The sequence below is a fragment of the Vitis riparia genome, chromosome 4 (assembly GCF_004353265.1).
Source record: "Vitis riparia cultivar Riparia Gloire de Montpellier isolate 1030 chromosome 4, EGFV_Vit.rip_1.0, whole genome shotgun sequence".
Classification (NCBI taxonomy): domain Eukaryota; kingdom Viridiplantae; phylum Streptophyta; class Magnoliopsida; order Vitales; family Vitaceae; genus Vitis; species Vitis riparia.
In genome coordinates this window covers 16,515,397-16,537,905 of record NC_048434.1, presented here as the reverse complement: position 1 = coordinate 16,537,905, position 22,509 = coordinate 16,515,397, and the positions used below count along the sequence as shown (strand labels likewise).

The 22,509-nt window shown below is 34.5% G+C and overlaps 1 protein-coding gene across 2 annotated transcripts; it reads right to left on the bottom strand.

Moving 5' to 3' along the window:
- Positions 1–594: 594 nt before the first annotated feature.
- On the bottom strand, positions 595–22,049 carry LOC117913046 (protein PELOTA 1). 2 transcript variants are annotated; one of them, XM_034827921.1, is made up of 16 exons: positions 21,944–22,049; positions 21,765–21,847; positions 19,980–20,055; positions 19,509–19,583; positions 19,369–19,425; positions 18,523–18,568; positions 16,457–16,532; positions 13,992–14,067; positions 13,153–13,185; positions 12,963–13,031; positions 12,241–12,347; positions 4,411–4,483; positions 4,216–4,254; positions 2,920–3,014; positions 1,913–2,019; positions 595–1,063 (listed from the first exon to the last, which is right to left on the bottom strand). In XM_034827921.1, the coding sequence occupies exons 1-16, from the start codon at positions 21,992–21,994 to the stop codon at positions 990–992; spliced, it is 1,137 nt and encodes a 378-aa protein (XP_034683812.1). In that variant the 5' UTR covers positions 21,995–22,049; the 3' UTR covers positions 595–989. The 2 variants fall into 2 exon arrangements, with proteins under 2 accessions (XP_034683812.1, XP_034683814.1); XM_034827923.1 differs by lacking the exon at positions 595–1,063 and having other exon boundaries at positions 1,992–2,019; positions 4,211–4,254.
- Between the last annotated feature and the right edge of the window lie 460 nt (positions 22,050–22,509).

Below are 22,509 nucleotides of genomic sequence, written 5' to 3'. Positions count from 1 at the left end.
AAAGCCATCAAAACGACCATCCAAAATACCCTTTTTTTTTTTTTCTCATTCCTTTTAACGTAAGATTATTTAGTTCTGTAACTTGAATAGATTAGTTATTTTGATAGTTAATATGAACACAATTCAAATTAAAAAATAATCAACTTGATCTTAACCCAACCCTTAATCTAAGGTATTCAATCCAAGTCCAATTCAACTTCATTTTGTTAAACTCGGATTGAGTTAAGATTATTCAAATTATACTCGGATTAATCGAGTTAATAAGATCGATTGGGTTATATAATTCAAAATCTATCTATAATATTTTTAAAATATTTATCATATATTCATATGAAAAATTAAATAATAAAAAAATAAAAATTTTAAGATAATTAAAAAAACATAAATTTATATATATTTTTTTAAAAAATAAAATATATTATATAATATATTTTAAATAAGCATTATTATATATAATAATATATATTATAAATATTATAAAATATTAAATGGGTTAAAATTAAACTTAGATTGTTTGAATCTTGATTTAAACTTAGTCCAAACTCAAACCAAATACCACCAAAAACCTTAACACACTCTTTTAACCTCATGAAATTGCTCAAATACTCAAGCTTGCATGTAGAACTATACAACTTTTTAAGTTAATTTGTGGTTGTAAAAACTCAACCCCAACTCAATCCAATGCGAGGCAAAATGTAGACAAATATACAAAACGCTGACTGTGAAGCTTGCAGAGGGGAAACAACTTTAGGAAAATAATGAATAAATTATTACAATGTAGACTTTCATTAACTGCATAATCACCACGATTAAACAACAAGCGATTGCCTCGACTATTATACAAACTTCGCTACCAAAAAAAGCTCTGGCCATCTGTTACTGCTTTAGATATAATGGTACTTGTTCAATAAATGGTTCCAGATAAATTAGGATGCACAAACAAGTTGATTTTCTTATGGGCCGAGGATTGGGAGGACTGGGCGGACCAGTCACATCTCGATGTCTTCCAGGTCTGGCAGAGGGAACCGGAGAATTGCTGCAATTCCAGTCAGCTGTGCCAGCTCTGTTATCCAATGTCTTGATTAGTGAAACCCATCAACAAAATGATGTTCAAGAAAACAAGATGATACAACAAAGGTTGGTTACGCTAATCAATTGAATTAGGTTGTAAGTGAAAACTGAAAAAACAGATAGAATCGATCCGATCCAATCTAACTAAACTAATCAAATCAGTTTAATTTCCCATAATCATGAAACTCGTTCTTTTTCTCTAACAAATAAAAACCTAATTAAACCAACATTTTAAGACTTGTATCTCTAGTAATTTATAATTGATTTATGTTTGATGAATTTTTTTAAATTCATTGCCAGTTATATTTTGTACTCTATTAAAGTGGTTCATTGTCATTATGTTATAGTTAAATTATTTTTTAAATGCATTCATGATGCGTTAGGCTAGAAATTTAAACAAATTTTAGACTCAAAACAGAAATTGGTTTTAATTAACTTTTAAAATTGAATTCGACTTATGGCCTAAATTGATTTGCATCCAACTAATCACCTAAATCGAACTAAACCAACCTTAAACAAGCTTGATTTGGTTTGATTTTTCATTACTAGGAACTCGATTCTGTGTTAATTCACGCATAATTTGACAATAGTGGGTCATTTGATTTTTCCTTAAAAAAAGACCTATCTAAACCTTTTTACATCCCTACCAAGAATGGTTTCAAAAATGCCTGAAAATCAATTGTCTTTGAAAATTTACTATCAATTCTCTTTCAGATTAGTTTCTATTTTGCAAAATTCAGGGATTTCAGTAAGATATTCTATGGTCCTGCCTATGAACTGGTTCATAAATATAGAACAGTTGAAACAAGAATGTAAATCAAAGAGAAAAAGATATACTCACGTTCTCCTGACACATGCATGGATGAGAATATATGAGCAGTACCCCCTGAATCCTTGACTGAATTGACAAAATTCACATATTTTTGCCTTGTTGGAATATCAGCACTCCTGGAAGTCAAAACAGCAGCAAGAAATCTTTGTAAAACTCGACCATTTAAAGAAGAGAAGCTAACATATCTGAGTTCATGGATTAGTGACGATTTACACCCTTCTTCACAGGTGGTTTTGACCATGTGGTGGAAAAACAAAAAGAAAAAAAAAATTCTGGTCCTTCTTGGATTAGACATCTGGGATGTTCTAACTCCAGAGAAGCAACCAGCTATTGCTGTCAACCAGAGCATTTAGAGAAGGGTTCTAGATCGAGTTGTTTTTCCTTTTCTTCCCTTATATGCAAACAATTATATAGAAAGTGCAAAAAGGACTGCAGCCAGAGTGCACACAACATACATAAGATGAACCCAAAGGAATAATAGGAAAAGAAAGAATAAAAAGGAGAAACCAGCTAGAAAACCAGAAAATAGGGGCAATACAAGAAAATCTAGCTCAGCTTCTCAGTCAACCCCACCAACCTATTGGGGTTCAAGCTAGAATACAAATACCCTACACAATAATTTTCACCTCTCCTACCAATTTCATTGCAAAGATGTTAGGACCAAAGTTTTGTGAGATGTATTCATTAAAATAATATTGTGTCAGATGTCTGGTATTGAACCTAGCAATCTTTGAACATCTGAAGCTAAGGACTGAAGGTGTCATGTCACTCATGTGGGAAAAAGCAAGTGCATTGTAATTTTTGAATGTAACAGCATAAGAACTTCCTCATGAGCTTAACTAGCATACATCCAGTTGATCCTGACTATTGTAACCCCAAATTCAAAAGCATTCAACAAAAATTGGAAAATATCACTTGATCAAAGCACCGAATCCATCAAATGCTGATATGACAGGCACTGCTTCCCATTCAGCCTACACATTAGTGCAACATAGAACTATCCTTACTATACACACCTGAAGAGATCATCAGTTATAAGAAGCGTCTGCACAGCCATTCTTTCATGGGCAACCTCAACGTGCTTTGGTCCATAGCATGCCCGAGCTGGATCCTACAGAATATAAAGGACTCGATTACAAATTTACAACATACAAAAGAGGGGGGAAGGGGAAGAACAGCAAAAGTAGAACCACTGACTAAAATCAAATTATTCATCCATCATATATATTCTGACCAAAATATGGACAATGAAAAAAAACTCCCAAGTGCTGAGAAAAATAGAAGAAATTTGCATATACAAAGTTTGAAATCATCTCCCCCCAACCAAAAAAAGAATGAAAATCAGCCACAATTGGAAATTTGGGATCGAAATTTTATTTCAGTAATACGATTCCTAATCCAAGAAACAAAGCCAAGTTCATGATTAGATAGGGAGATCAACAATGACATACTATAAGTGAATCTACAACTATAGAATTCAGAAAAAAAAAATACTGGCAGAGATAGATAGTCGAAATTTTATTTCAGTAATATGATTCCTAATCCAAGAAACAAAGCCAAGTTCATGATTAGATAGGGAGATCAACAATGACATACAATAAGTGAATCTACAACTATAGAATTCAGAAAAAAAATACTGGCAGAGATAGATAGATAGAGAGAGAGAGAGAGAGAGAGAGAGAGAGAGAGAGAGAGAGAGAGAGAGAGAATAATTGCTTTATATACCTAAACATTGAGCTAAAAGAGTGGATCGTTGAACTTCGGTTAAAAGAACATAAGCTAAACAACAAACAAAAATATGAAAGGAGTTCAAAGAAATGCTCAGTGTAAGGATTCAAAGGGAGAGTGTGGAAGGGAGGGGGGAGAGAGTCGTAACATGCATAATTGACTAGTTATTATAAGGCTTGAGAAGCACAGTCTCTATATTGATAATCAGGTTAACAAACCTGGTTCCAAATCAACATGGGTTTGTCCTCCAGGTGGATTTAGAAATGTTCATATGCAGTCTCTATATTGATAATCAGGCTAATAAACCTGGTTTCCAAATCAACATGAGTTTGTCCTCCAGATAGATTTACAAAAGTTCCTGAGGAAATAATCTTAAGGAGAAGTTAACTACTTAGAGAATACCATGACTTAAAATCAGGTTCCTGTTACTTTCATCAGGTAAAACCAATTTTCATAATTACCACTCATGACTGAACAATGATAACATGTGAGCAATTCATTTTATTTCTAATTTCAGATATTGCATCTCAGTTATTACCATCTATAAACCAAGCATAACATACATCTCAAGAGTAGAACCTGACATTTGAAAGCATGTTGAAAAAATCTTTGAGAGCTTGGACCTACAAAAAGGGGGAGAAAGATATTTGTTATTTCAAGGCAAAGATGGACAGAGCTTGCTTAACGAACAGGTTTGAACAGACAACAAGAGTTAGGAAGAGAAACAAAACCAGAAAGAGACAGATGAAGATGTTAACCAAGAAGGATTTGCATCCTACCTCTTGTGCTGCTTTTGTATCCTTTATCATGTTCATCACATTTGGTGCATCCAAAACCTCTTTTAAACTATGCCTGTACACAAAAATTTGACATCAAGTAATAATAAGGCATCTGCAGTTAACAACCTTAATAATAAACCATCTAACACATGAAAGCAAAAAAGTACAATATCAACCCAATTCTCTAAACCACCTCACAACATCTAGTCCAAGTCATTAAACACAACATGAATATAAGAATGAAACCTTTGGAAATGCCCAGAAAGAAGGAAACATCAAACCTATATTGCTTTAATTCCATAGTCTAAACACTTTTTATAATAGCTGTTCCTGAATTGTATTTAATATAACATATTTACTCTGATAATAAAGACCTTATAGATGATAAGGTTATTGCTTAACCATCCATCCAATAATTTGTAAAGGAGTTATATACCAAAGCATGAATTTGCATATGCTATCCCACAGCTAGTGAAGCATATATGGATATCATGATTAATAATGTGAATGATTATATTTGTGTGACAGAAGTCCATGGGTGTAGAAAAAACATCAATGCCAGAATAGCATATATGATCATTCCAAAACACATGTAAATATTTCATATTTGTGAATGGAAGCTAATAAACTAAAATATCATATTCTCTTTTATGTGGGTTGGGTAAGTTTGGGCCAAGAGGCTTTGAACAGGGAGGGCTTTTTAAAGGGAGAGAGGGCTCCTTTGGATATCAGTGTTGCAGATGGCGGCTCTGATGATGGTGGAAGGTTAGGTTCATTCTCAGCTCCGACTCCTTTGTCGTCAATTATTTGTCTTCTCCTTACTGATGGAGCCCTCGTGGAGGAAGTGGCTGGATTTCCAGATGGAGGTTTCTCTAACAAGTTTTCGTCTCCAGTTTGTCTGGGAAGGTCATCTTCTTCGGCTTCTTCCAATGTCCAAAGACGAGGGTTTTTTTCAGGGAGGACCGAAAGCTTGGTTCTATGAAGGGAGAAGGACGTGGGACTCTTAGCAAAGGGTAACGGTGACGTTTACAGGCCTCTGCATAAGATTTTTGGCAAGGGCTTGGCTGTGGAATCCCCAGAGAATCAGCCCAAGGATGCCAAGATTGTGAACCTAGAACTGTGTAGTAAGGAAGGGGCTTCAGGTTTTGGGAGCCCTAGTAGGGGACTGTAAACCTAGAAGTGTGTAGTGACCGGGTAGGTTTTATTTTTCGGGTTGCTGTTGGTTAGCTTAGAGGCTAGGTGTTCGTCTCTCCTCAAAATTAAGAGGATTATAGAAGAGGAGAGAGACCAATGATGTCTCACCTGGCCTTAAGGTAAGGGTTTTGGAGTCATGGGCTTATTTTGTAATTCCTAAGGGGCAGAAGGTGGTGGTTTCAGGAAGGGCAAGGAAAAGTGGATGTGCAGTAGTGGGGTGATTCAGGTTGGTTTCACCCAAGTGTTTGTTAAGCCTAGGTTCCTACGTATTTCTAGGCTTTAGGATGAAGGCTTTTGTATTGGGTGTTGGTTTATTGTTTTTCTTTCCTTCTGCTTGCATTTGGCAACCTGTATTCTGTGTGTACTTTGTGCACCTTTTCCAAGCGCTTCAAATATATTTGCTTACCTATCAAAAAAATATACTCTTTTATGAATTGGAGAGTATCATCTATAGACAACCCTGGTCTTGAATGTTGAAAAGTAGTTCTTTTGGGCACTCCAATTATCTTTGTTATAAATATTACATTTATTGTAGCAAAACCAGAAAAATGCAGGCACGTTGACCATGCTTCATCTGGTCAAGCAGCTCAAGAACATCCCTCTACAAACCTTAGTCCAACTATTATGATGCTAATACAATATTAAAACTGCTAATTTCTTATAAATGTAGCAAATAACTATGAGGTAATATCTAAGATTAAAAAGCAAATTGATTTTCTATGAATTTTATATCTGTTTTCATTCAACTTTATATTATTATTTGTGATGAATGCTGCCTTTTCCTTCTGTGCTGTCATTAAGGATAGGCTGAGAGTTCCTTTTTATCAGAGAATTAGAGATATATATTAATTTTTTTTTTTTAATGGGCACATAGCAAAGGAGAGGGCTTCATCCTAGTATAAGGAAGTCTATAAAGCACACCATACCACAAGAAAAAAAAATGTTTCTACTTGAAGCAGTGATATTTGTTGTTCTACTTCTTTTGCTCTTCAATTTTTTCACCATTAAATTATAGTCTACCTCAGTTTTTAGTGAGAAGACTATGCACTCAAACCCATCTAGGAAAAGCTCAACCTTTCCAATAGTCTTGATAACTCTTACCAACTTTTGTGGCATATTCTTCTATTAAATCTCAAAGTTCTTCAAGACATGGCCCATATCAGTTGACCGGTACACTGCTTGATTTCCATCCTTCTAAATGTGGGAAATCACAACTTCTATCTTTAATTGTCTTAACAAATTCTAACAATTTAAGCGTCCTTTAAGGAACACAAACGTGAGTATATGTTTTTCATGGATAATCATCAATATAATTTCCTCTAATAGTGGTGGATCCAGGAATTTAGCTCAAGAGGGACAACCTAGAACAATAAGTTCAAGGACAACAAAAATTTTAAAACTAATGATAACAAAAGTTGATATTGTTAGGGTAGAGCCCTAAAAAACATGACATGATATAACAATTTAAGATTTCATTTATATTTATGATTTTGGTATCCTTTTATTGTCCTATCTATACATTATGATTGATTTGGGTATTCAGGCCTACATCACCTGTATTGCACTACAAGTTGCATAAAAGCTCGAAGTCATGAGTTCCTTGCAAGTTCACGAGTTATTCATAGCTCGTTCATGGACTTTAACAATCTAAGGTTATAGTGCACCATCTTCGAATTGGAGGAATGATTTGTCCCAATCATTAGGATTAGTTTCTCATGCAAACACACTAGTGTGTATGGTTAACGTTGGGTAAGACCTACGGTGAGTCATGACATTAGCTATTAGGTAGTCATGACTTCACCAAGCTACTATGTTATTTGAGCTCTCAACTTTGAAAGAATATTAAGCTAATTTTGAGGTCATCAAGGGCTTTGACCTACAAGAGATACCGTAAAGTGGTCATATATTCCCTTTGAATTAGGCTACTGTTGATTAAGGCAAGTGACGACAAATATTCTTAAGATAGGCATCATGATACCTCATGGATTTGAGACAGTGTGTCCCCTTTGATGATATTAAGAAATTATGATCATGAAATTTGTGACTGCAATAATTCCTTTAGAGGATCACACAATAGAAGAGTTTGAGACTCAAGGATAGTAAAGGTAATTTTGAGAGATTGATAACGTTGAATAAGACCTACAATGAGTCATAACATTGGCTATCAGGTATTCATGACTTCACCAAACTACTATGTTGATTGTGCTCTCAACTTTGAAAGAATATTGAGCTAATGCTGAGTTCATTAAGGGTTTTGACCTATGGGAGATATGCTAAAGTGTTCATATATTCCCTTTGAATTAGGCTATTGTTGATTAAGGCAAGTGGTGACAAGTATTCTTAAGATAGGCATCATGATATCTCAGTGGTTTGAGACAGTATGTCCCCTTTGATGATATTAAGACATTATGATCAGGAAATTTGTGACTGCAGTAATTCCTTTAAAGAAATTTGACATATGCTCTAGTTGAGCTAGAGTGTGTTAATTGATCACATAATCAAAAGATTTGAGACTCAAGGATAGTAGAGGTAATCTTGAGAGATTGATAATATATATCTCGTTAGATTATAAACACCTAGTTCATGAGCTTGCATGCAATAGTTAGTAGGTTGCAGACTCAAACTTTTTATCTTGATTTAATATCATAAGATACTAGAGTGTAGTTGACTTTTTATAGTTGAATGTTAAATCAATTTAAGATTTGGATTTTCAAGGAGCCATTTTTTTTTTTTGATACGTAAACACAAAAATATTAGCAAAGGCAAACGCCGCAAGGTACACAGGGAGTATACGAGGCGACGACGGCCTCACAACAAAAGACCAAAAAACAAACAAAAAACCCACCAACCCTCAACTGGAGGCTAGCCACTCCAGGAAACCTATAAGGGAGCGGGACTCCGCACCATTATACAACTTAGCCCACCCCCACAAATTACAAACAAAAGAATAATAGGTCCCAATGGTCTCCACTCAAGCTCCCATTCCTTGGTGGCACATTGTTCGAGGGATATTTGAGTTTTTTTATTCATATGTGTGTATAAAGATGTTTGGGTAAATATGTAAGGTTACATAAGAGCTAACGAATGGTCTTTTTGGATTGAACTAATTAATTAATTGAAGTCTAATAGAGCTAATTAATTAATTAAAACCCAATGAGCTAAATTAAGTGACAAAGGCCAAGATGGGCTCAAGTCACTTAAGCCTATAAGTAAATCTATATGAACCCCCTTAGGAGTTTAGGATTAAACACTCTTGTCATTGTCTTCCAAAGATGACGAGTCGAGTGCAATGACTACAGGGGGGAGCAAAGCTTCGTAGACAGCTTTGCTTCCTTGTCGCTTCTTTTTGGTGACTAGCTATACAAATGGGCTATTCTATTTGTACACATGTGGTAAAGGGGCCCATTTAATCCTTGTTTTTCCATTAGTTCCCAATTCTTCTCTTTAGCGGAGTCCTAGCCTCCATCCTCACAAAGAGAGAATCCCACCATTTTCTAATGTCAAGGTCTAGGAGAAAGCCATCAAGCCAAAAATCGTGAGGTATTCAAGATTCACATCATTCCCTTCATCGATTACAATTGATTTGAAAACATTTAGATCAAAGAAATGTTCCTAAATCTAAAATTTTAATCTTAGAATGCTTTCGTTGCCTAAATATAATATCCTTAGGATTGCAAATACATGCACCCTAATGATCCAGAGCTTCGAATGGAATTTTACCACATATATATATATCCCTAGGATTGCAAATACGTTGTGCACCCTAATGATCTAGAGCTTGATATTGCTTTTATTATCTTAGACAATTTCTTTTATTTTGAAATCATTGCATAATAACATCATTATCAATGCAAAAAATACCTTTCTTAATACAAACTATCAAACTATCATTGATTCATTGATCTTCCATTTGATTGTGCAATCAATTTTTTATAATTATTCATAGCAAAAAATGTCCTCTCTACAACTACCCTAGAATTAGTGTCAATGTTATAAGCAAATAAACTAATGGATACACAATGCCCTATGCATTCATTAGTTTAATTACTAATAACTTTAACAGTAATCATACCAATTGTCATTGAGAGGCATTTTCTTCAATGAACATTGTGAAGAATTAATTGCACAATTAAATGAGAGACCAATGGACGAATGGTAACTTGATTATGCTAAGAAAGATATAATTTAATGTTAGTAATAATGATGTTATTAAGCAATGACTTCAAAATATAAAAAGTCGTCAGGGACAATAATAACTGCATTAAATAAAAAGACTATCAATCAACATGCCATTTTTTGTATATATTATTCTAAAATTTTTATCGTCCTTCCATTATTATTCTAGTTTGCCCTTCTTAAGCTAAATCCCTAATTGGACTAGATAATAGTATTTTTGAGTTTGTACTTAACATCACATAGCTATCTAAAAAAATCAAACCACCAGTTAATCAACTAGTAAGAAATCAATGTTTCTTCATTATATCTAACTTTTACTACATTTTATTTTATTTTTCAATATCTAAATTCTAATTCCAGGAACATCAAACTTAAGGGATCTTTTGTACAATCAATCTAAACCATGAGATTCAAAAAATCTGAACATTTTATGCTGATGGATTAGATCACACAATTTCCAGTATTTCTAAATTCTCCCTGCTCAAGTACTAGTCCACCACACAATTGGTCCTCATTGTTAAGCATCTTTCCAAGGGATAAGCTCAATTTAGGTATCTTTGATCATCAAATCCACAACTGCTCTCTCTTGTGCATTCCACCCCAGTCATCCAAACATGATCAAATTTCAAAGAGTACAACTAATTAACCTGAATGTTTTAGCTTGATCAAGCTTACATTTTTTTTTCAAAGGGAGGGGACTCACTTTGATTTGGAGCATTTATCTAGCTCGCCTATCTACTTCATGTCTGTTCTAGATGTCAAGGATAGTGAGTTTGATGTTGGAACAGATTCAATGGGACTTCCTATGGGATGATGGGCCTTTAAAGAGAAAGTTGCATTTAGTGAATTGGGCTACTATTTGTTCAAACAAAAGAAAAAGGCTTGGGAGTCATGCGTCTCTCCTCGCTCAACAAGGCTTTACTTTGCAAACAGAATTAGCATCTTGCAATGGAAAGGGAGGTTTTCTAGAGGCAGATTGTTTGTGGCAAATATAGGGAAGTTGGAAGGGGGTGGTCTTCTAAAAAAGTGAGATGTGTCTTGGTTTGGGCTATGGAAGGCTATAAGGAGATTGGGGGGATTGTCAATAGTAGAGTATCCTTCTCCATGGGCCATGGAATGAGGGTAAAGTTTTAGAAGGATATATGGTGTGGGGATGAGCCTTTGAGTGTCCCTTTTCCTTCCTTATTTGCCATAGCTAGCTCAAAAGAGCCATGGGTGGTGGATTTATGGATTCAATCTGGTGAAAGGGGTATTTGGACTCCTAGATTCTCTAGGCATCTAAATGATTAGGAGATTGGGATTGTGGAGCATTTCCCTTTTAGGTTGCAAGATAAGGTGGTGAATGAGGAAGGAGAGGATAAGATAATTTGGTTGGAGACAAAAAAATGGAACTTTCTCCATTAAGCCTCTTTAACCCATTCTAGAGCCTAGGAGAACAATGCATTTTCTAGTAGGGGTTGTTTGGAATGCATGGGCTCCACCTAAAGCAAGTTTTTTTGCTTGGGAAGCATCTTGGGGAAAAGCTTTGACTCTAGATCAACTTTAAAGGAGGAGTTGGAAGTTGGCTAATAGATGTATTCTTTGTCATATTTAGAAGAAGTCAATTGACCACAGTCTGCTACATTGGCAAGGCGAAGATTTTGTGGCAGTTTTTGCTCACTTTTTGGCGTTTCTTGGGTGTTACGTTACTCTGTAAGAGAGACTTTGTTAGGGTGGTGTGACTCCTTTGTTGGAAGGAAACGATAAAAAGCATGGAGAGTAGCCCCTTTTATGCCTCTTTTGGACAATGTGGAATAAGAGAAATAAAAGATCCTTTGATAATGAGGAACTTTCTGACCAAAGGCTCAAAACCTTGTTTCTTTGTAATTTGTTGTCTTGGACCAAGTTGTATATAGTTGAAGGTCCAATGTCCTTATTAGATTTCATTGATTGGTTAGGTTCTTATTGAGGAAGGGAGTAGTTTCTTGTTTTCCCTTCCTTTTATGCCTTTTGGCGTCCATTGTATACGTCATGTATACTTTGATGCACCCTTTTTGGCACTTTCTTAATATTATAATCATTTACCTATCAAAAACAAAAAAAAGTTTACATTTTTTTTCCGAACAATAAACAAACATAACATTCCATATATATAGGGAAACTTACAAAGAAGGATGATGAACTCTTCCCAATTGAAAGAAAGGAAAAAAATAAAAAGGATCTAGATTAAGGGGGGAAAGACCCAATTGGTAAAATTTGAAATTCAATATCATCATCTTTAATCAATTAAAATGTTGTTTACAAACTTCGAGGCAATTTAAGCATTTCTACCTTTGGCACACGGATTTATATCATTTTGAAATGTTAAAATTATGAGTCAAAAAAAAAAAAAAAATTGAGAGTATTTAAAAAGTTCCAAAACATTACTCATTACTGAAATCAAATAGCGAGTACCAAAAGTAAAGAAGAAAGTGACCATACTTGTATCCAGAGGACGTATGCACAAGAATTATGCGTGACTTATTCTCAATAATAGATCTCAGCTGTCTTCGTTCTGCCTCCAACAATAAATGACGATGAAATTGATCCTGAAACATACATAATAATAAACCATTCAGATCAAATAAGAATATAATCCTGTATTAAATTTTTTTTTTTTTTGATAGATCATATAATCCTGTATTAAAATATTTATGGAGAGGGACATGGTCTTTGGTAAGAAACTATATTATATTTGTTTAAATAATAAAAAATTACTCAATACAATCAAAGAAAAGGAAAAATAGGGAAGAAGACAATTTTTTTTTTAGGTGAAAATGGGAAAGAAGATGGTAGAAAGAGAAAATGGAAAACACGGCAAAGTAAAAACAGAAAACAACCAAAAGAAAACACATCACAAAGAAAGGATCATGAATTAGTTCATTTGAATATATCAGGTCTTTGGATTTTTGGATAGACAAATAAAATTTTTTCTTGTATCAAGGAATTATTGTAGAGGCTTTCACTTTTCTTTTTCTGTAAGTTTTTGAAGTTGCTTCCATATTTCTTATGTCAAGAAGATTCCCATAAATATGTGTTAAACCTGGAAGAAGAAGATTCTTACAAAAAATAATGAGTCGTTTTTAAGTAAAGTTCAGGATTCATGACATCTTAGTAATACCACACTAAAATCAATTGAGGAAGTAAACAAAGTTATCACAGACCTTGGTGAAACCTGGACTTGCAATGACAGCACAGCGAACAACATTGAAGTCCACATATTTCAGGAAAGCCTAAAATACATGATAACGTGTTAGGTATTTTGGAATTTTGTGTGTGAAATTTGACAAGACAGAAACATAATCTCAGGAGGTTACACAAGAAGCTACATTTTAAAATTCTGATTGAACTCACCTGTAAAACATTCTCGAAAAACTTATTCAAAGCCTGTAAAAGCAACAAACAGAATCAGTGAAGGCTTAAATTATTAAGTTCCTAAAAATACTCTCATTAGCTACTATTAAGCCACCAATTTGACCTAGAAGTTTAAGCTATCAATGAATATCAAGTCAATTTGAGCTAAACCCTTAACACCCTGCCTCATACACAACCTTTTTTGGGCTTGCATGCGAGCTCAACAAACAGGGAAAATAAACATCAGCAAACAAGGTCCCGTAAATCAGAGCTCTAATACAATATTAAACTACCAAATTGATTTAAATGCTTAAGTTAAGTTGTCATATAATAAGCCAAAAATGAATATTAGGTCAATTTGGATTAAAACCCTAGCAATCATGGTTGTTAACTTGCAAATCACATCATGTACCATTTTTTCTGTGTGTTAAATTATGAAATTTATATGATTTCAAGAGTTAAATTATTTCATAGTATGAACATTGAAAACTAGAGTTTTGAAAATTTTAATTTAACAAGATGCAAGTTTAATGCATAGGTGTTTTACAAAATCTACAAAACAAAGCTTTTTGAATTTTTGGCTATAAATTTTAGTTCTAGATTCTCACTAGGCAAATATTAATATTTGTTGTTCATATGTATTGTTGTACTTGTATCATTGTATTGTGCATCATATTTGTACCATAAGATACACTTAAGATGAAATATAGCCAAGCAATAAATAAGATTTACATCAGGAAAATGAATTATATCATTGTATTGTAAGTTTTCTAACAAACATGCTAACAACCACTAAGGTACTTTTAGAAATAGTTGATGGACAAGATCAAGCAACATACTGCCTCATAACCAGCAATAGCAGGCCCATGTTTGCGAGGAATTGAAGCTTCTATCCGGGAGCGAGTAATTGTAAGGCTGTTGAAATTTTAGCAGCAGTAATGGATGAGAAAGTTGAACATGTAAAATATGCCACAAAAAATATGAAAAAATAGCACTAATGTGAAGAGCATGCTTTGATCAGTGTAAAGCAAAGATCAGTACATTTAGCTCTACATTAAGCAGGAGTGTATTTCCATTCCATATTGGGATTTCATAGGTTTCCCCTAAGCACCCTGCTAAAGGCCATATTTAATTTCAAACCCTTCAACTTTCAGTCAGTAAACTCTCATTTTAATAACCAAGGCATGATAACATCCTTCACATACTTATCCAAGAAAAGTTCAAAGGAAAAAACATCACCGACAGTTATCATCATCCAATTTGTGATTGGAATTGACCAAAAAGAAAAATGTTCACTTCATGCGCAGGGATAACGAAAATTAATAAACCAAATGATATCGTAGTCACAAATTCATCAGGGGTGGCCCTGTCCTGTAATACATCATCATTATTCCGGGTATAATCAAAGCCAGATAACAATAGACCATTTGTCCCAATTTTGAGGAACTCACTGAAACATATTTTTTTCTAAAATTAATGGCCACTTGATGCATTGTAACTATGTTAATTTCCAACATATTAACTCCATTTTTATAGAAAGCAGAATTTGTTTTTTTTTTTTTTTTTTGTCAGAACGAAGCAGAATATTTTATTAGAAACAAAAAGAGAGAAGTACAAGAACACCCAACCGAACAAAACATTAACATCATTCCTAATCCACCAAAAAGCTTCAAGGGGGCATCATCTCCTACAGACTCTTCAGAGTTAGTTGCACACTTGGCCAGATCACTGCCCTCTTGATTTGGCGGTCTAGTCCTCCAAATGGAAGACAAAATGATATGCCTTCAAAAGGCCAAAAATCATGCAAAAAATAATACTCATCAGAATGCCAACCAACCTTAGATAATAAACACATGGTGTTCTACTAAGATGTAAGCAGTTTTTCCTTGAAATAATACATGTAGAAGTATCCAACAGACACCCAAAAAAGGATGTCAAGATCAAATTCTATCCCACATCTCAAACTCTGACAGATACTTATCATTGAAGATCCTGTCATCCCTTTCCATCCAAGCAGCTGCTTCGCTACTGCCAAAGCTCTCTGCTTCTAGATTTCTTAGCAAAGACAACAAAGGAAATAAGCATCATAATTGCAATTTCTTTCAAAGTCCCCCAAGGTGTTCTAGCTAAGATGAGAGTCATCCAAAGCTCATAAAAAATATGACAGAAGAAAAATATGGTTGACTAACTATTTACTCACCGAGCATAAAGCAGATCTATATAGATTCATGACTTTATAAGGGCAACTAACCTAAAGCATATGATTGGGAGTTGCCTACTTTTAAGCCACTAAAGATGCAAAAGTTTTGAATTTGGATAAAAACCTTGGACTTCAATATTGATTTGGCCAGCTAGAAGGAAACTAGTCAAGTTGTCACTGTTAAAAATGGACAGGAAGGACTCCTAGGAGAGAAGGCTTCGCATATCCAATAACCAACACCTCATGCCAGGAGTTAAAACGAACAAAATAGACCTTACTAAGGACAAAAGGAGGCAAAAAAAAAATGGTAATAAATTTCAGTACCATTCAGGTTTTGGAAATAGTGAAAATTCCAAGAAGGTGCAGAAATGGAAAAATATTAACAAAGGAATCTCCATCTACCTCATTATTCTACAAAGTCAGGAAATGGAGATTTCAAACTGTGAACCCCAGCCCCTCCCTCCCTCCCTCCCTCCCTCCCTCCCTCTCTCCCTCTACTAAAGATCTTTCCAAAATCTAATCTTAGATCCAAATCCTACAGCCCACTACTTAATAATAACAGAAAATCAAAGAGAATGTCTGTTCTCTGGGAAATCTCATAACCACTTCCCAGAAAAGGCTCTACTCCTTAGAGCCACTTGGAAAAACTCACCACCCTCCACCTAATTTAGTCATCTCTACCATCCTTCTCATATCCGAAGTTCTGAACTACAGAAAATCCCTCTGAATCTTCTCAATCATGTCAGCTACATTAACCAAGATTCTGACAGTGGAGAGAATATGTGGCAATATGAGTCAAGCAAGACAGATAAAGTTCACCCTATTGAGAATTAGGCTTTCTAATGATTCCTCACAAACTAATAAATATAATTCAAATTTTAATTCCACTGCTATCAAAAGTTTGATCTAATAGGGTAAAGATGCTGACACAAAACTCGAGCTTACATTTATTAAATGCTCAAATAAGAGGGCAACAAGCAAATTAAGAAAAAAAATCTCAGTTAATAAAAGGGTTCTTGTAGAGATTAACTATTGTCCAAACACCAGTCACAAGAGTCACCTTAGGATCCGATTAGGAATTCTGTCCTAGTCAACTACACATACCTTCTACCAACGAGGATAACATGTGCTAATCCTTCTTGCATCAAAACCACTGCTAAATCAGCACTTGCAGCAGGATCTGAAATTTAGAGGGAGTTAAGCATTATGTAAGAACCTGAATTTAGACTTTTAGCCTTCCTAATACAAAATAAAATGGTGTCATTGTAATAGAAGACATATTTCATTGGAAGTCATCTAAATACAACATTGCCAGCTAGACCACCAAACGTCAGCAACAAACCGAATAAGACAACTGGGGGATGGTTTGCAAGCCAACCAATGCTTCAGAGACAATCAAGCAACAAAGTGGTATTGCATCTAGCTATGTAAGGTGGATCCCTGAAGAGAATCCATGTTTGCATCAGATATGACACTTCTCTAACATGATTGGAGGAATGCAATACACAGCAATGTATCCAGAATTTTGAAGCAAAATTTTGGAATCATATGCATGGTCAACATGGGGAAAAATTATAAATATCATTTTAAAGAAAAAGAACACAGTCATAACGAAAAACATAATAAGACAGTAGTTGTAGCATATAACAACATAATTTTTATTTTTATTTGTTGAGATTCATCTCCCAAAACTTTTATTTACTTATTTATTTTGATAGACAAAGATAAATTGTATAAATAAAGGCGTCTAACAAAAAAGAAGCACCACCCAAGTACAAGAGAGGTATACAAATGGTCCCATAAGGCAAGAAAAAGCAACAAACTAAAGAGCCAGACCACTACCAGGACTCCTACCAGTCTGAAAATTATATATATCTATATGCCAAAAACTTTCATGTTCCTGCCACATACTTGGTCCTACTTTTCCAGCTTTGCCATGTCAGGATATCTATTTCCTAGTTGTCAAGAGTTGTCGTGTAAGAAAACAGTCTTGTCCTGCATGTTTGATCCATGTTCTAGTCCATGTAGCTTATAATAAGTTATATCCAGTGCCACATGGGCCCTTTTAACACTGCAGCTGGGCTGGTCATGCATCATGCTTAAAGTGATAAACTCACTACTAGGAAGTCCTTATTCTTAGAGAGGAAATTGTATATTGGTGACCAATAATTCTGACAAGATGGGCTTAGAGCATTACAGTTAAGAAATTTAAACAATTCGTATAATAAAACTAGATGATCCAGAAACCCAATTCATCCTCCCAAGAAGTAGCTGTTGTAGGTGGGATCAACCACTGTTGGATTCCAACCATCTTTCCGAATAATCAGCATTCATAGAAGACAACTATACAAAATGATATATCATCATGGATCTTAAAATACACAGTAGGAAAACCCATAAAATTCAACACATCAATAATGTTAATTAATATTGTTGAGCTACGAATTTTCCTAAAAGCTTAAGTTTTTAAGATTTGGATTCACAATGTACATCATGCTTTTTAACACCCTCCCTAACGTGCAGCCCATACCGCATGTGGAGAGATGCATAGACCTTATAAAAAGCAACCACAATTAGCCTCTTTTGGGCTTGCACAATAAATTGGGGAAATAATATGGGAGGCTCAAACATGTGACCTCCTACCAAATGAGACTCTAACACCATGTTGAACTACCAATTTTACTAAAAAAAACCTAAGCTTGCAGTACTTGGATTCACAATGTATATCATGGTCTTTAACAAATATATCAACAACATTAAAGACAAACTTATCAGTGTAAGGGGAAAAGATTGTTCCTGTTGATATATCTGTCACACGTGACAGTCAACCATGATGCCAGTCCTTGAGCACATATAGCAGACTAAAGGGGGTGAGCTGTTCTATACTGTAACTATTTGAGTCGCTTCTTTAGCGCCTCTTTTGAATATACATATTACTTACTGATCAAAAATAGTAATAATAATATTTGATTTAGCCACCAAAACCATCTTTCAAACAGCTTCAAGAATCCCCAGATGGATGTCCCAAAGAATTGAAGAAAGACCAAGTTTCTAAGATAACAGCAAACTAATTTCTGATATTAAATATGCACTCTGACCAAGGTAACAACATTGGACATTTTCTTAAAAGGAAAAAAAAATAAAAAAATCATGAAACTAAGATGACATACCAGAGGCCTGATTGAGTGTATCTAAAGCAAACGAGTCCCAAACCACCTAGAATATTTGACAAAAAAAATATCCCATATTAGTGCTAGATATGGTTCATAAATAAGGAAAAAATGAAATACATTTGAATTCTGATGGACAACATCATTCAACTAAAGAAACAAGAAAGATATATGCTCTCTTTGGTATTTAGAGATGAAAATAAATCAGATTCCAATCAGAACAACCAATATAATGTATAGCAAAGGGACAGTAATAAGTAAGGACTAAATCTCTTGATAAGAATATACAGGAATAGGAATCGTGACTTCATGACCACCATAATTGCACAAAATAACATGGAAGCAACCCATTACTATCTTTCTTTCAGCATATTTTAGGTTTTTTTCCTCCTCTGTTTGGCAGTTAATCCATTCAGAGGCAGAACCCTTCACCAACTATGAGGCCACTCAAAAGGCAAATCCTAATAAGAAGATGGCTTAAAGTGATTTAGAGTGACTCTTCGTCTCACAAGGTCAACTTGTACTATCTAAGATCATCTCTAATTATTCAATACAAGCTTGCTTCAAGGATAGAGGTATATATCTATGTTCATTGCTCTCACGATTTTCCATTTCAATTCTCATTGAAACTACAAGTTCCATAGCATAATAACATAAGAAATACCAAATTTGAATGAACATTTAAATAAACAATCCATAAAAACCATGTATAGGCCTTGTTTCCCATGAAAATTAGTATAATTTAAGTTCAATTTAACTACGAGAAGACATACGTACAACAAAATTTGATATGCAAAATGCATGAAGTAGACACCAAAAAAGCATATCTATGATAATAAAACATACCTTCCTTAACACAAAAGGGCGATGCTGCTCAATTTCTAAAGTATGGAATTGCCCTATCTGCAGTGAAATAATTATGAGTTCCCTGCAGCATTAAAAACAACTGCTTATAAGACTTGAGTTGAATTTGATGCTGCACCAACCTTTACATATTCATTCTCTAGGATATTCTTTCCCCGTATACGCAAAACAGACCCTACTTTGTCATAGTCAGCAACCTAAGAGAAAATGACAGAAATTACATTGAAAGCATCTTAAAACAAAATCCTAGCTCAGGGATCATAAATGTAAAATTCATGTACAAAAATAAGCATTTTTCAAAGCCAATAACCTACTCCTCCATTCCCTGCTAGTCTAGTTCTATCTAAAAAAGATACTTGGACAACATGACTTGCCAAAAAATCTTACTCTTGTGCTTATCAAGGAGAGGACACCTAATACACTTGAGAAAAATGCTTATCTAGTTTAATATAATCTTGTTGCACCAACCAAAAGTAAAACAATGAAAGACAAAATTAACATTATAATTCATATCAATCAAAACAAAGAAATAAATAAAATTACAATTTTGAGCACCAAGAAGAAAAATATTGAAGATAATGACCTTGTCATACCTCAACTTTTATTTCCAGCTTTAGCTTCACACGTTCTGCATCCCTTCCTCCCGAAGCCACCTCTCTTAGGACTTTCCTATTGCAGAATGCAGATAGTGATTGTAAAAATGCATTACAAAACATGTTATATCAAGTGAAAGTAGAGCACAGAGAAAATTTAAGAGAAGATTATGTCCAACAACTTTTCCCTGAAGCAGATAACCCACTAGTGCAACAACCAAAATTCTACCCTTGTGTATGACAATTATGCGGACAAAAAACTTGTAGCAAGCATATGAGGAAAAAAAAACTAAGAAAAATAAATGCAAGCAAAACTTTTTTGTCCTCCATCCCTCAGAAGTGCTCCCTCTGCATCTCCACAAACATTTCCCCCACAAAGCAACTTGAATTGAGATAAATCTGAAAGCCCGAGTACTCCAACCACCCAATCAAGGCTCCCTTCAGGAAGCCTAAAAGTAGGAGGACAGAAAATAACCTGCCTTACGGCTGAAGATAGCAGACAACCCTTGAATATCTCCTACCTGTGCTAAATGAATAAGTTTGTCTCACTCAAATTAACTTCAACCAAGAGACATCCTGAGATAGAGCAAAATACATTTCAAGTATCACAGTTGACTTTGGTCACAGCTTTGAGGTAGAAGCTCATTTTGAAAACAGTTCCAAACTCTTTCTAAGGAATCTATCCTTTATGAGACCTCTCTAGCTTGGTAGCATTGACTTTGATCTTCTCCCCTAACAACCCACACGCACATGATCTCAACAGAAGCAGAATCTGGAAAGCTAGGAGCTCTACTTATAGTTAAAATACATAAGTAACCTTGAAAAGTGTCTAAAGACTCTAAAGATATAGATGATATAAATCATCAGCAATTCTATAACCCTCTTAACACACCACAAGGATGCAAAATGACCACAAACTAGACAAGATGCACTTGCTACACTTCATGCAACAAGAAGCATAAGAGACTCTCTAGTGTCTATTCTCCTAAAAGAGTAAGTTCTTCACATAGTTAAACCCATGGAAGAATTTTCCAAGAAAGTTTTGTACCAGTAGTTTCCTAAGACACTGACAAAGGAATCCAAGTGTTGTAAGATCTGACATCACCCAAAGTCAGTAGCTGGCATACATAAGGTTATAGATCTGAAAAGAGCTGAAATCCATGCTCCTTATGCAAAGTCTATCTAGTTATAAGGTTTGTGCAACAAAAACCATCGCACTACACAAATCCCCAAACACACTCAATGCTCATAGTCATAATCAAAAGCATAACAAAACCACCAAAAAGCCTGTCCCTTGTTCCATAAAGTACAGCAACCAATCCAATTCAATTAGAAGTCATATAATCACTATTATCCTAAATACACATGCAAGTCAAGATGATCCTTAAATCTATATGAAAATCTCAATATAATTCTTTTTTTTTTTTCCTCTGGTACTGATCCCCCATCCATTACATTAAACAATAACATACAAAATGCCTGGCCTCCTTCCCTAAAGTGAGAATATAAACTCACCCATCCAATCCAACAAGAAGACATGCAATCAGCATCATCATAAATATACATGCAACTTGCAACCCTCCTTAATGCTCTCCAAGAACCCTATCTCTTCTCAAGGTTGAATTCATCCAGTAAACGCATCACAAATACTTTTATTGTTATTCTAAAACAAACTTGTCAAAATTCAATTTCAATTTACCACAAAACTCAATCCGCATAAATCGGCAATTAACAACAAATAAATCAATTAAAAAAATTTGCTAACAAAGATTACAGAGAACATACCTAACAGTAACAGCCAAAACTGTGTCTCCTGGAGCAATTAGGTTATAAGCATACCAAAGATCATCAGAATCGACCGGCACCATCTGCACCCAAAATCACATCATGAAAACCTCTGTTTGTTTGACGAGAAAAGAAGAAGATAATAAATATTTTCTCGACAAAATGGAAAGAGGAGTAACCTTAACGCTGCCGGGGCCGTTGGCGACTAAGTCTCTCCTGACGATCTTCATGCTTCTTGCAACTTCGATTTCTCTCTTCTTCTCAGAATCTTTATAGAGGGTGACTTGTGGACTGTATGAAGCGATGGGTTCAGTCCCGAATCCGGATGGGCTTGGGCTTTGTTTTGCAGGCCATGAAGTATTTTTGAAAATTTTCAATTTGGGTTAATTTCATTACTTGTTTCGGCTAATCAGTGCATTTGACAGTGATTTTAGAAAATATTTCTAATTTTTTTAACACTTACAATTTTTTATCTTTTTAAGTATAAAAGAAAATGATTAAAAGCACTTCTTAAAATCGTTGTTAAACACACTCTAAAAGTCTGTTTGATAGTAATTTTAGAAAATGTTCATAATATTTCATATACTTGAAAAATTTTATCATTTAAGTATTAAAAATGTTAAAAACATTTTCTAAAATCACCAACAAACATACTTTAAATACATTTAAAATCTATAAGTTTGAAATTTCATCATACCTCTCTTATTCTTTTCATTTCTTATTTTTATTCATGTCCCTTCTCGCT